General features: G+C 45.8%; 1 protein-coding gene across 1 annotated transcript in view; it reads left to right on the top strand.

The window, feature by feature from the left end:
* The window catches only part of obscnb (obscurin, cytoskeletal calmodulin and titin-interacting RhoGEF b), a 691,209-nt gene that overhangs the window by 160,167 nt on the left and 515,667 nt on the right, over positions 1-15,375 (top strand). The window contains exons 18-19 of the mRNA XM_078536828.1: positions 3,017-3,170; positions 9,307-9,468. Of these exons, the coding sequence (XP_078392954.1) occupies positions 3,017-3,170; positions 9,307-9,468 (316 nt within the window). The remainder of the gene's footprint in view (positions 1-3,016; positions 3,171-9,306; positions 9,469-15,375) is intronic.

Raw genomic sequence — 15,375 nt, 5'->3', positions numbered from 1 at the left:
GTAACCTTCAGAGCAACTGGCATTGTATGCCCTCCAAGCCTCTGCAGCATGAGTTCCTCACGGAGAATGTGGCAAATGTGAGCAACCACATCCCTGGACAAGCTAAGGCACCTGTGGCAATGTCTTTTGCTCATCTCCATGTATGAGTCTTCTGTAGATCCTTGGTCGTGCCAAAAGACTTTGTGGATTTGACCCCTCCTCGGAGCATTTGGGACTTCTTGGGCCCCACAGGCTCTTGGGCCCCACAGGCTCTTGACCTTCGGGGCAATGGTCTTCCTTGAGTTGTGCTATTCGACAACGGACCCTTCTCATTCTAATCATAGCTATCAACAAGGTAGCATTGCCTGCAGCCTGCATTCTCTACTCCATCTTGTATCTGTCAATGAATACAATTGAGCAATCAGTGAAAGTTCCCCTTGAATTGTCTCCCTCCATATACAAGGCAGGAATTCAGCCTCTAGCCCTTGACCTGCCCTCAGTCTGCACATGGCGTACCAAGGCCACCCCTTGCAGAAAGATATTCTGGAGGATGACTGGAGGCTGAGCATTCCCCTCAAACGTGACTACGCATTCACAATGAGGATCTCAATTAGGCTCAAAAGACCTATGTCCTATAATCCACAGTCAGGCTTCTGGTAATTGTCCTCCAGTGGCCTTGACAATAAATATCGATACCCAATCTTTGTACTTATGTCATGACTGCAAGTATGGTGCCTTGAATGCTATGACCAGGATGCTGGAAACATTGAGGTTTGTAGGGTCCGTGTTGCCTCTGCACAGCAGCTCTGAACCTCGATTGTCTGACCCTACATCCATCCTCACATACTTCTCTATGGATCAGATGCCAATTAAAACCAAATGCACCACAGCACCTATACCTAATGGATTGTTGCCTAAATGTGCAACATTAGTAAAGGACCCTGGATTCTAGCACTCCACTGAGCCATGCTCTCCATGGTTTGAGCAGGAAATTTATAGGGTGCTCCTTCAATCGGCCCAAAATTGTTTGGCTGAACTCCTCCCACATTCCCCAAATGATTTTTTCCAGCTTGTTTTTCAAACTGTGTCATTCTTAGGTGAATGTGAAAATGGTGCTGTTGACTTTGGTGAGTGAGGCCAGATTCCAACTTCCCCCTATCACCCAGCAAGTTCCTCCCATCCTCCTCCATACTCACTGCCTCCTAATTCCCATTCCTCTTGTCACTATCCAGCCTCTGAGAATCCCTGTTCTCCCCCCTAAACTTTGTAATGTTGATGCTCCTATGCTGTTTGTCGACATGGCCCCTCCCCTTCTCGAGGCCACATGCACCCATACTTCTCAAAGCTCCCCCATGAGACCATCCAATACTCACCCATGATTTTTTAGCTACCGACAAACAGGATCCATGTGCCTCCCGTGAACGTTACTGTGCCCTCTGCCTCACAGTACCATGACTCAAACCCCAAGGACCAAATGCCTTCGGTGACAGGCCACGTCCTGCACACCATACTGTGCACGATCGTCACTGCACATAGAGGCCACTCAAGACCGGGATCAAGACATGCATGTTATGCAGAGCCCTCTAACATTGCCCTTACAGCCCCAGGACAGTCTTTTCAATGTGACCCAACAGTGTGGCCTCAGCCCTAGGACAGTCTCTTAAAATATGACCCAGACATCGTGGCCTCAGCCCCAGGACAGTCTCTTTGATAAGCCTCCAACAGCGTGGCCTCAGTCCCAGGAAAGTCTCCTCATTGTGCCCCCGACAGCGTGGCCTCAGCCCCAGAACAGTCACTGACTCTTCCACGGACTGTCTGATAACTCTTGCCCCAAGACAGTTTTTCACTACTCCTCTCTGTTCCTTGGCACCCCCTCGTCCTGCCTCTGTCTCACTCCTCCCCACTAGTCTTGCCTCCTGTGCCCAGCCTCAGCACAGATTGTGCTACAGGCACCTGATATTTCACAGCTGCAGTCTTAAAGGAAGGCAAAAGTAGTGTCTACTGACCTCCAAGTCCTGGATGAACTGAAGCTCACCAAGTGTGCGCCACTTATATACAGTCATAAAACAGATTGTTCTAATTATCCGCTGGCAGGGCACTTAATTTGGAGGGAGAACGTAATTCCGATGAGTTGGCCTTTTAATGAGCATTCATGAGATGCAAATGTGGTTCCCAACATAGATCAGTGGGAAACTTGACCCGCCTTTAACTTGCCATCAAAGTCAGGAGAACAAAATGCTAAACTAATTTTCTGCCAGCTTTTTCAACCATGCCAAATCGAGTGCCCTTACTCGCTAAGATTCCTGCTGCTGGCGGGAACAGAAAATTCCTGCCATTGTTTAATATTTGTACCTATTCTTAATCTTACAGGTTACCAGGATTCAGCGCAATCAGATTCAATCGATACAGTACCTGCCTGTTCCATCAGGCAGGTTAGAGCAGCATCTGTCACATGGTTCCAAAAATCATATCTCAGCATTGAGTGCTTGTTTTTCCTGCCATTAAGATTACTGAAAAAAGTGGCAACCTCAACAGATTTGAGTCTGAGCTTTACCAGAGACTGACAAATCTATCAGCATAAAAAAAACAGCAGCAAGAACTGCCAACCTAACTCAGTGGGGGTAACATTAATCTAACCTGCCATTTTTGCAGTGAGCTTGATTATACTTTCCACTGAACTTACACTTGTTGGTAATGTACTGTGGTATTATCACACATTGTTCTCCACTATTTTCGGCTTAATTGCTCCATTTCTGCTGACGGGAGGCTTCAAATTCTTATTCTTCACATGCACTGACTAATATTTTATATGTATTTTGTTTTCAAATTTCTAGCATTTGCAGGTTTTCCTTTTTACTATATTTTTTTCTGAAAATAAATTAAAGCTTTGACAATTTGGAAAGTCCAATCCCTAGAATTTATCTTGTAACCGAGAATGAAGGTTTTGATCGATCTTCAGCTCACTATGAATCTTGGTGGCTAATGTTAAATAGTTTCCAGTTGTACATCTGTATCATTATGATTTGATTTTCTGCAGGATGATGTGGAGATTAAACCAGGGAAAGGATATAACCTTATATCTAAAGGAAGGCAAAGAAGCCTGATCATTCACCGTTGTGGAAATGAACACCAAGCGCAATACACATGTGATGCGGTGGATTGCAAGTCAACAGCCATGCTTACTGTCCATGGTATGTGGTTAGTTATTATTATACCACGATTTATGTTTGGGTGCAAAGAGGGTTGAGCATTCCGGTGGGAATGAGAAAAGCCATATAATTGCAAATGTGTAAATTTTAAAAAATATTTGTCCATTTCATTCCTATTGAAACATGAGATAACAGATAATTATAAAGTTAAATATTTGTTACATCGTTTTGCATTTCAGTATTTGGGGTGGGAAATCCCATGAAACGTGCAGTCAACCTACTTCTAATTGTTTCTCATTTGCAGTGTAAAGTGGACCCTGCATATCGATGTGATACCAAACCAAAGAAATTGACATTGTTTTGGTTATACAGAATCTACTACTGATTTATCCCGCAAGCAGATTAAGAAATGGTTGATGTTGATTGTGTTTAAAATGAAAGTATGGGCTAAATTTTCCTGGCCTATTAGAAGTGGGCCCGGAGTTGGGAAAGGTCAGAATTTGGGTGGGAAGACATGGGGATGGAAGTTTCAGAGTCTTGCCAGGTATAAAAAGGTGGTGAGCATGCAGGAGGTCAGTTCTGGCTGGAAACTTCAGCCATTGTGAGTACTGGCGAGCCTTGGCAAGGATGGTGCCACAACCTGGACATTGGCCTAGATAGTGGGGAGAAGGGGAAAGTATGACAGAACTGTGGGGATATACTGCCAGCGTGGCATATCGACGCTGGCACTTGCATGGGTGGAAGAAGGGGTGGAAGGAGGTTTGGACACTGAGTGGATCTAAAGAACAAAGAACAAAGAAAAGTACAGCACAGGAGCAGGCCCTTCGGTCCTCCAAGCCTGCGCCGATCGTATTGCCCGTCAACGAAAGCATTTTGCACTTTTGGGGTCCGTATCCCTCTATTTCCATTCTATTCATGTATTTGTCAAGCTGCCTCTTAAACACCACTATCGTACCTACTTCCACCACCTCCTCTGGCAGCGAATTCCAGACACTCACTACCCTCTGCGTAAAAAACTTGCACAGCACATCTCCTCTATAGTTTTCTCCACTCACCTTAAATCTATGTCCCCTAGTAATTTACTCTTCCACCCTGGGAAAAAGCTTCTGACTATCTACTCTGTCCATGCCATTCATAATTTTGTAAACTTCTATCAAGTCGCCCCTCAATCTCCGTCGCCCTAGTGAGAACAATCCGAGTTTCTCCAACCTCTCCTCATAGCTAATAACCTCCAGACCAGGCAGCATCCTGGTAAACCTCCTCTGCACCCTCTCCAACGCCTCCATATCCTTCTGGTAATGTGGCGACCAGAATTGCACGCAATATTCCAAGTGTGGCCTAACCAAGGTTCTATACAGCTGCAGCATGACTTCCCAGCTTTTATACTCAATACCCCTGCCAATGAAGGCAAGCAAGCCATATGCCTTCCTGACTACCTTATCCACCTGCATTGCCACCTGTGGACCTGTACACCCAGATCCCTCTGCCCGTCGATGCACTTAAGGGTTCTGCCATTTACTGTATAATTTCTGCCTGTATTAGACCTTCCAAAATGCATTACCTTGCATTTGTCCGGATTAAACTCCATCTGCCATTTCTCCGCTCAAGTCTTCAACCGATCTACATCCCGTTGTATCCTTTGACAATCCTCTTCACTATCTGCAACTCCTCCAACCTTAGTATCGTCTGCAAACTTACTAATTAGCCCAGTTACATTTTCCTCCAAATCATTTATGCATACTACAAACAGCAAAGTCCCAGCACTGATCCCTGTGGAACTCCACTAGTCACAGCTCTCCATTCAGAAAAGCACTCTTTCACTGCTACCCTCTGTCTTCTTTGACCAAGCCAATTCTGTATCCATCTTGCCAGCTCACCTCTGATCCCGTGCGACTTTACCTTCTGTACCAGTCTGCCATGAGGGACCTTGTCAAAGGCCTTACTGAAATCCATGTATATAACATCCACTGCCCTTCCATCGTCGATCATCTTTGTCATTTCCTCGAAAAACTCGATCAAGTTAGTGAGACACGACCTCCTCGTCACAAAACCATGCTGCCTCTCACTAATTCGCCCATTTGCTTCCAAATGGTAATAAATCCTGTCACGAAGAATCTTCTCCAATAATTTCCCTACCACTGACATAAGGCTCACCGGCCTGTAATTTCCTGGATTATCCCTGCTACCCTACTTAAACAATGGAACAACATTGGCCATTCTCCAGTACTCTGGGTCCTCACCCGTAGCCAGTGAGGATACAAAGATTTCTGTCAAGGCCCCAGCAATCTCCTCCCTTGCTTCCCTCAGTACTCTGGGGTAGATCCCATCTGGCCCTGGGGACTTATCCACCTTAATATTCTTCAAGACGCCTAACACCTCCTCTTTTTTGATCTCAACATGATCCAGGCTATCTACACACTCTTCCCTAGACAAATCGACCGCTAAGTCCTTCTCTTTGGTGAATACTGATGGGAAGTATTCATTTAGTATCTCTCCCATTTCTTCTGGCTCCACACACAGATTCCCACCTCTGTACCTGAGTGGGCCTACCCTTTCCCTGGCTACCCTTTTGCTTTTTACATATCTATAAAAGGCCTTGGGATTTTCCTTAATCCTGGTTGCCAGTGACTTTTCATGTCCTCTTTTAGCCCTCCTGACTCCTTGCTTAAGTTTCTCCCTACTTTCTTTATATTCTCCACGGGCTTCATCTGTTCCCAGCCTTCTAGCCCTTACAAATGCTTCCCTTTTCTTTTTGACTAATCTTACAATATCCTTCGTTATCCAAGGTTCCTGAAACTTGCCATGCTTATCCTTCACCCTAGCAGGAACATGCCGGTCCTGAATTCTTATCAACTGACGTTTGAAAGCCCCCCCAGATGTCAGTTGTTGATTTGCCCTCAAACATCCGCCTCCAGTCCGGATTCCTCAGTTCCTGCCTAATATTGTTATAATTAGCCTTCCCCCAATTAAGCACCTTAACCCGAGGACTCCTGTTATCCTTATCCACCAGTACCTTGAAACTTACTGAATAATCGTCACTTTTCCCGAAATGCTCCCCTACTGAAACTTCAACCACCTGGCCGGGTTCATTCCCTAATACCAGGTCCAGTATTGCCCCTTGCCTCGTTGGACTATCTACATATTGTCTCAGGAAGCCCTCCTGGATGCACCTTACAAATTCTGCACCATCCAAACCCCTAGCATTAAGTGATTCCCAGTCAATATAGGGAAAGTTAAAATCACCCACCACAACAACCCTATTGCTTTTACATCTTTCCAAAATCTGCCTACATAACTGTTCCTCAATCTCCCGCCGGCAATTGGGAGGCCTATAGTAAACCCCCAACATTGTGACTGCACCCTTCCTATTCCGGAGCTCTACCCATATTGCCTCACTGCATGAGCCCACCGAGGTGTCCTCCTGTCGTACAACTGTGATATTCCCCTTAACCAACATTGCAACTCCCCCACCTCTTCTACATCCCTCTCTATCCTGCCTGAAACATCTAAATCCTGGAATGTTTATCTGCCAATCCTGTCCATCCTTCAACCAAGTCTCTGTAATAGCAATAACATCATAGTCCCAAGTACTAATCCAAGCTCTCAGCTCATCTGCCTTGCTTGTTATACTTCTTGCATTGAAACAAATGCATTTCAAACCCCCAGTCCCACTGTGTTCAGTAATTTCTCCCTGCTTGCCCTTCCTCTTAGTCCTACTGGCCATATTCACTGGTTCCCAGTCCTTTATTTCACCTGCTGACCTATTGCTCTGGTTCCCACCCATCTGCCATTATAATTTAAACCCTCCCGGGTGACACTAGCAAACCTCGCGGCCAGGATATTGGTGCCCCTCCAGTTTAGATGCAACCCTTCCTTCTTGTACAGGTCCCACCTGCCCCGGAATAGATCCCACTGATCCGGTTATCGGAAACCCTCCCCATGTTCAAGAGGGCTAGCCACTAGGTATGTTTTCACAGCAATCCACACAGTTGGGCTGAGAAAACGATAGGATTTGGGTCCATCAGAGGATTTTCCCAGGTCCATGGTGTCATCGACTGCACGCATGTGGTCGTCAAAGCTCCCACTGACATGCCTGTAGCCTTCAAAAACAGGAACTGCTTCCACTTGTTTAATGTACAATGGGCCTGTGACCACCACAAGTGCTTCCTCCTGGTGTGCGCATGGTTCCCGGGAAGCAACTACGATGCCCATTTACTCAGGCAGTCCTAGGTGTCAAACCTTTTTCAGACCATCCCCCTCCGCACCTGCAAGGATAAATACTGGGTGACAAGGGCTACCCACTGAAGGTGTGGTTGCTGATACCTGTGAGGAACCCTAACACTGTTGCAGAGGAGAGATGCAACACCCGCCGTGGCACAACTGGAGCAGCCATCAAGGAAGCCATAGGGCTTCCGAAGATGTGGTTTGGATGCCTGGATAGATCTGGCGGAGCCCCACAGTATGCCCCAGCATAGGTCCCTCGTTTCATTGTGGTGTGCCATTCCCGGTGCTCCCGAGGGGAGAGCAACTGAGCAATGAGGTGATCATGATGCGTCCTCCGATGCTGGAGGGATAGAGGAAGAACGTGACCAGGCGTAGGATGCTGAGAAACCCGATTGGGATCACAGCAAGGCGCCATTCTATATGTGCAAGGGATCCTCGGGAAGCGCTCATACAGGAACAGTTTACATGATTCTTACTGACAGATTCCTACAATCCGGGAAAACTTCATCACCCTGCAGCCTGGTGCCGCCTTGTTCAATAACCTTACCATTTACCTAGTTAGACTGGATGCTGTTGCCTGAGGAATGCCTCGACCGCACGTGGTTTGTGTTCCCACCCCTTAAATCCTTTGATGGAGCCAGGATGCTCCTGAAACCCAAACAGTCCCCCCAAGAAATGCAAAGAGAACTCAGGCCTTGGTACATCAGAAATTTCAATGTGTTATAAATATTTTCAAGGTTTCACGTATCCAAAAAGAAGTAACCCGTGAATCCCTAGTGCAGATAAGTGGTGTTCTTAAAACTCCTCCATGTGGTGCTCCCACCATGCTTTCCGCTGAAGTAAATGCAGACTGCTGACCTAGCTGGCCTGTGGCTTTGGATAAACTTGACCCTTGTCCCCTGGCTGCCAGAGGCTTGGAAGGCCCTGACACGTTAAGAGCCCCCTGCAAAAATGTAGAAGTCTCTTTTGTTGCTGTGGCTGAGTGAGGCACTGATGTCGTCAACAGAGGAGCCGAGGAGCCTCTGTCCATTCCAGGGGCACTTTGAGAGGAGCCCTCAGATGCTTTAGGCAGCCGCTTCTCCTCCCTTTCAAGGTGAACTGTACCTCCCTGATCACCCGAGGATCTGAGAACCTGACGCTAGTTCCAGGTGCCTCATTCCTCCTGCTTGCCAAGCCATTGTTGCACAAAGCTCATGGTGATAGTGATAGTATGCAAATCCTTGCACATCTCTGCTATTCATTGAATGGTCTACTGGATATGGTTCTCCATGAGGGTGGCCAATCACTGTGGAGGAAACCATGTGTGCATATGGCAGAAATATGGCAAAATTCATGGCCTGGATCGACTTCTCCATTATCCGTCCATGGCTGCGCATAGCCTCTAGAGACTCAGTCAGGTGTTCCCTCACCTCTTGCTGCCATCTGCAGCTTTGCTGATGACTCCAGAGGCATGTCATCAGCCAGAGGCTTTGCCAGTGATGCTCACACCCCATAAAAGAATTTTAAATTTTTTTTTGATGTTCTACAAAGTACCTTGCACTGTAATAGATGCAGAGCTGAACCCTTTCGTGCACTGAGGTAATCCAGCCCCACTTGCAATGCATGAGTTCATAAAGCAATTGCTTTTCATCACTGTGCAGTCTTGACCAGTTAAGTATTTAAAGATAATAGTAGCTGACAAGACAGCTATATGCATCATCACCATAACTTGCTGAACATGTTAGAGTGTTTTCTTCTCCCAGTTAAATCAAGGTTGCAACAAACAGATAGAAGGAATGAACTTGCTTTAAAATATCACCTTTCATGCCTACAGGGTGTTTCAGAGTGCTTCACGTTAAAATTTACTTCTGTAGTGTATCCACTGTTGTTATGCACACAAATACATACATTCAGCAGAAATATAACCGTCCTTGAAGAGATGTTGTTCTGACTTTTTGATTTCTATTTTTTTTAGCTCGCGACATCAAAGTAATCAGGCCCTTGGAAGACCTCGAAGTGATTGAACAAGAGAGTGCTGCCTTCTTATGTGAAATCTCGCATGATGAAGTTGATTGTCAGTGGTTAAAGAATGATGTAAAAATCAGGGCTGGGGAAAAGGTGAAAATTCGTCAGGAAGGTAGATTTTTTTTAGTATGATTTAATTTTATTTTATAAATTATTTTAACGTGAACTTTGTTAGAATTGGGTTAGGCTATTATTCAAATGAACAGTTCCAACAATAAAGTTCAGAGGGAAATTGAAAAGCAAATAAGAGAAGCAAAGAGTATAAGAGACTGCAGCTAACATAAAGGGAATCTAAAAGTTTGCTATAGGTATATAAATAGTATAGGGTGGTAAAAGGAGGAGTGGGGCTGCTCATGAAGCTAAAAGAGGATTTCCGCATAGAGGTAGGTATGTGCCGCTGAGGTACTAAATCAGTATTTTGCATCTTCTTTGCTAAGGAAGAAGATGCAGAAGATGCATGGTTAAAGAGGAAGTAGTTGAGACACTTGGAATGTTGGCCTTACAAATGGAATGTTGGCCTTTATTGCAATGGGAGTGGAATATAAAAGTAGAGAAATCTTGCTACAGTGGTACAGGGCATTGGTGAGACTGTTGAGAATATGGTTTTGATCTCCTTACTTAAAGGGTGGATATATTTGCATTGGAGCTCAGAGAAGGTTCACTTATTGAAACATTTAAGAGCCTGGGGGATGTGACAAGATAGATGCTGAGAGGACGTTTCCCCTCATGGGGGAATCAAGAGCTAGAGGGCAGAATTTAAAAATAAGAGGTCTCCCATTTAATACAGAGATGAGGGTGAATTTTTTCTCTCAGAGGATTGTTGGTTTTTGGAATTCTTTTCCACAGAGAACAGTGAAGACTAAGGCCGGAATGTTCTGTTCTGGAATCTAAGTTCGGTGGCAGGCAGAGAATTGGGAGTGATTGCTGCTGTGGGGCTGACTATGCGCGATCTTGCACAGTTCAGCTCATTACATATGCATCCACGGGGAGCTTGCTGAATCTTGAATCTGGGATGGGCAGGAAGTTGTTGTCCCCGCCATTACCTCATGGGGTCAAAGGTCTGGGTGTCATATTTAAAGGGCACCCAGAGATCCATTCACTCACTTAAAGCCAAGAGTCCCTGATTCTGGCGTGACCAGATTCACTTCTCTCACATTATCAACATAGTGATTACTCAATAATCGCACATATGCATGATTAAGCACTGACTATCATTTGTGAGTATGCAGCCTGGGCATGCAAGCTATTACTTGCAGCTCACCATATTCTAAGCTCTGAAAATGTGTCAGTGAGGTCATTGCATCTCCTGCTTTTTCCCTGATGCAAAGAGTACTCAGTGGGAGCTAAACATGCGATGTGAGTGGCAAGGAACACTAGATACAGTTTCAGGGTTGAAAGAGTGAAGCTCTACACTTATTAACAGTAGAAAACCAGAGGTTTCCCTATATGTTTGGAGAAAGATGTGGTGGGCATGTCCAATTGTTAATGGCCTTCCTTGTTGATTTGTCACTTTGAGCTAACATGCAGGTGAAGGCTGCAAATAATGAGGCAAAGAGCAAGTTAGCTTTGACTGCTAAAGGGATTTTGTGCAGGATTTAAGAGGTGTGTGCAGTTGACTGAAGCCTTTATCAGACCTCACATGGAGATTTGTTTGGCCTGCTCATCTCCTTCTCAAGGGTTGCAGTAGACCTCGCATAAAGGGTTTGCAACCAAAGTGCATTGGACCTCATTGAAGAGTCTTACCACCGTCTTAGTCCACGAGGTGAGAGAGAGTAGAATAGGCCTGTGTGCTGGGCTGTGCTGGGAACTATGAGGTTATCCATGTGAAGTATCAGCAGCTCTAACAGGGCTGTGCAGGGTCCATGTAGAAAAGATGTTTACCTCGGCTAGGGTGTCAAGAATGACTGATCACGGTCTCACACTAACACTAAGGCCATCTCAGAGTGCTTGCTACTCAGCAACCCATAGTGCAGGTGAGGCACTCTCAGGGAGTGGATTTAAAAGTAATCTCAAAACTTTTTGGTATAATAAAGATGTCATGGGATATGGATTTACTGTGGGCGAATGGCAATTGAGGGGCAGGAACACGATCCTCCCTTATCAGTCTGCATGGAGGAGCGAAGTCCTCCTTACTAACATCTGGGAGCTAGTGCCAAAATTGGGAGAGCTGCCTCAAAGACTAGTCAAACACAGCCTGATATAGTCATCCTCACGGAATCATATCTTACAGAAAATATCCCGGACACCACTATCACCATTCCTGGGTATGTCTTGTCCCACCGGCAGGACAGACCCAGCAGAGATGGCACAATTGTATACAGTCGGGAGGGAGTTGCCCTCGGAGTCCTGAACATCGACTCCAGACCCCATGAAGTCTCATGGCATCAAGACAAACATGGACAAGGAAACCTCCTACTGATTACCACGTACCACCCTCCCTCAGCTGATGAATCAGTACCCCTCCATGTTGAACACCACTTGGAGGAAGCACTGAGGGTGGCAAGGGTGCAGAATATACTCTGGGTGGGGGACTTCAATGCCCATCACCAAGAGGGTCTCAGTAGCACCACTACTGACCGAGCTGGACGAGCCCTAAATGACATAGCCGCTAGATTGGGTCTACGGCAGGTGGTGAGGAAACCAACAAGAGTGAGAAACATACTTGACCTCATCCTCACCGATCTGCCTGCTGCAGATGCATTTGTCCATGACAGTATCAGTAGGAGTGAGCACCGCACAGTCATTGTGGAGACGAAGTCCTGTCGCCACATTGAGGATACCCTCCATCGTGTTGTGTGGCACTACCACCATGCTAAATTTTGAACAGATCTAGCAACTTAAGGCTCGGCATCCATGAGGCGCTGTAGGCCATCAGCAGCAGCAGAATTGTACTCGAACACAATCTGTAACCACATGGCCAGGCATATCCCCCACTCTACCATTACCATCAAGCCAGGAGATCAACCCTGTCTCAATGAAGAGTGCAGGAGGGCATGCCAGGAGCAGCACCAGGCATACCTAAAAATGAGGTGCCAACCTGGTGAAGCTATAACATAGGACTACTTGCATGCCAAACAGCATAAGCAGCAATTGACAGACAGAGCTAAGTGATCCTACAACCAATGGATCAGATCTAAGCTCTGCAGTCCTGCCGCATCCAGTGAATGGTGATGGACAATTAAACAACTCACTGGAGCAGGGGGCTACACACATACCCTCATCCTCAATGATAGAGGAGCCTAGCACATCAGTGCAAAAGATGAGGCTGAAGCATTTGCTACAGTCTTCAGCCATAAGTGCCGAGTGGATGATCCATCTCGGCCTCCTCCGGAGGTCCCCAGCATCACAGATGCTAATCTTTAGCCAATTCGATTCGCCCCTTGTGATATCAAGAAATGGTTAAAGGCACTGGATACTGCAAAGGCTATGGGCCCTGACAATATTCTGGCAACAGTACTGAAGGCTTGTGCTCCAGAACTTGCTGCGCCCCGAGCCAAGCTGTTCCAGTACAGCTACAACACTGGCATCTACCCGGCTATGTGGAAAATTGCCCAGGTATGTCCTGTACACAAAAAGCAGGGCAAATCCAACCCGGCCAATTACCGCCCCATCAGTCAACTCTTGATCATCAGTAAAGTAATGGAAGGGTTCATCAACAGTGCAATCAAGCAGCACTTGCTTAGCAATAACTTGCTCACTGACGCCCAGTTTGGGTTCTGCCATGGCAACTCAACTCCAGACCTCAGTACAGCCTTGGTTCAAACATGGACAAAACGAGCCGAACTCCCGAGGTGAGGTGAGAGTGACTGCCCTTGGCATCAAGGCTGCATTTGACCTAGTGCGTCATCTAGGAGCCCTAGAAAAACTGGAGTCAGTGAGAATCGGGGGGGAAAGCACTCCGCTGGTTGGAGTCATACCTAGCACAAAAGAAAATGGTTGTGGTGGCTGGATGTCAGTCATCTCAGCTCCAGGACAACACTGCAGGAGTTCCTCAGGGTAGTGCCCTCGGCCCAACCATCTTCAGCTGCTTCATCAATGACCTTCCTTCCATCATAAGGTCAGAAGGGGGGATGTTCGCTGATGTTTGCACAATGTTCAGCACCATTCGCTACTCCTCAAATACTGAAGCAGTCCATGTCCAAATGCAGCAAGACCTGGACAGTATGCAGGTTTGGGCTGACAAGTGACAAGTAACATTCGCGTCTCGCAAGTGCTAGGCAATGACCATCTCGAACAAGAGAGAATCCAACCATCACCCCTTGATGTTAAATGGCGTTACCATCACTGAATCCCACACTATCAACATCCTGGGGGTTACCATTGGCCAGAAACTGAACTGGACTAGCCATATAGATTTTGTGGCTACAAGAGCAGGTCAGAGGCTAGGAATCGTATGACGAGTAACTCACCTTCTGACTCCCCAAAACCTGTCCACCATCTACAAGGCACAAGTCAGGAGTGTGATGGAATACTCCTCACTTGCTTGGATGAGTGCAGCTCCCACAACGCTCAAGAAGCTTGACACCACCCAGGACAAAGCAGCCCACTTGATTGCCACCACATCCATAAACATTCACGCCATCCACCACTGACGCACAGTAGCAGCTGTGTGTACCATCTACAAGATGCATTGCAGGAATTCACTAAGGCTCCTTCAACAGCACCTTCCAAACCCACGACTACTATCATATCGAAGGACAAGGGCAGCAAATAGATGGGAACACAACCACCTGGAATTTCCCCTCCAAGTCACTCACCATCCTGACTTGGAAATATACCGTTGTTCCTTCACTGTCGCTGGGTCAAAATCCTGGAACTCCCTTCCTAACAGCACTGTGGGTGTACCTATATTACAAGGACTGCAGCGGTTCAAGAAGGCAACTCACCACCACCTTCTCAAGGGCAACTAGGGATGGGCAATAAATGCTGGCCCAGTCAGCAAAGCCCACATCCTGTGGATGAATAAAAAAAAATTAAGGTACATTAGAGCAAAATATAATGTCTGAAAACAAAAAGGAACTAGTACGAGATGGAATAAGTATGATAGCAAGAAAGGATCTTGGATCGGAAGATGTGGAATCCATTTGGGTAGAAGTAAGAAATAACAAGGGGAAGAAGACACTGGTGGGAGTAGTCTATAGGCCCCTTAATGGTAGCTATGCTGTTGGACAGAGAATAAATCAGGAAATAATGAGGGCATGTAAAAAAGGCAGTATATTAATCATGGGTGTCTTTAATCTCCATGGGAAAATCAAACTAGCAGAGGTAACCACGAGCAAGAATTCATAGAGTGTATTCGGGACAGTTTCCTAGAACAATATGTTGTGGATCCAACCAGGGATCAGGCTGTTTTGGATCTGGTAATGTGTAATGAGGCAGACTTAATAAATGATCTCAGAGTAAAATATCCCCTATGAAACAGTGACCATAACATAGTGGAATTTAGCATTCAGTTTGAGAGTGAGAAAATTAGTTCGGAAACAACTGCAAAAACTTAATTAAAGGTAATTACAAAGAAATGAGGGCAGAGTTGGCTGGAGTGGATTGGGTTTAGCAGAAAAGACGGTTGATGAACAATGGCAGATGTTTAAGAAAGTAGTTCATGACTCACAACAAAGATATATCCCAGTGAGGAAGAAGGATTGTAGGAGGGGGATAAACCAACCATGGATAACCAAGGAAATTAAAAATAGTATCAAAGTGAAAGAAAAAGCATACATTGTGGCAAAGATTAGTGGTAAGCCAGAGAATTGGGAAAGTTTTAGAAACCAGCAGAAGATGACCAAAAAAATAATAAAGAGGGAGAAAATAAACTTTGAGGGTAAACTAGTAAGTAATATAAAAACGGACAGTAAGAGCTTCTTTAAATATATAAAAAGGAAGAGAGAGGCCAAAGTCAATATAGGCTCCAGAGAATGAGGCTGGGGAAATAATAATGGGGAACCAGGAAATGGCAGAGGAGTTGAATAAATACTTTGCATCAGTCTTCACAGTAGAAGACACTAATAGCATACCAAAA

Source organism: Cetorhinus maximus, chromosome 3, assembly GCF_964194155.1.
Source record: "Cetorhinus maximus chromosome 3, sCetMax3.hap1.1, whole genome shotgun sequence".
Taxonomy (NCBI): Eukaryota; Metazoa; Chordata; class Chondrichthyes; order Lamniformes; family Cetorhinidae; genus Cetorhinus; species Cetorhinus maximus.
This window is presented reverse-complemented; position numbering and strand designations above follow the sequence as displayed.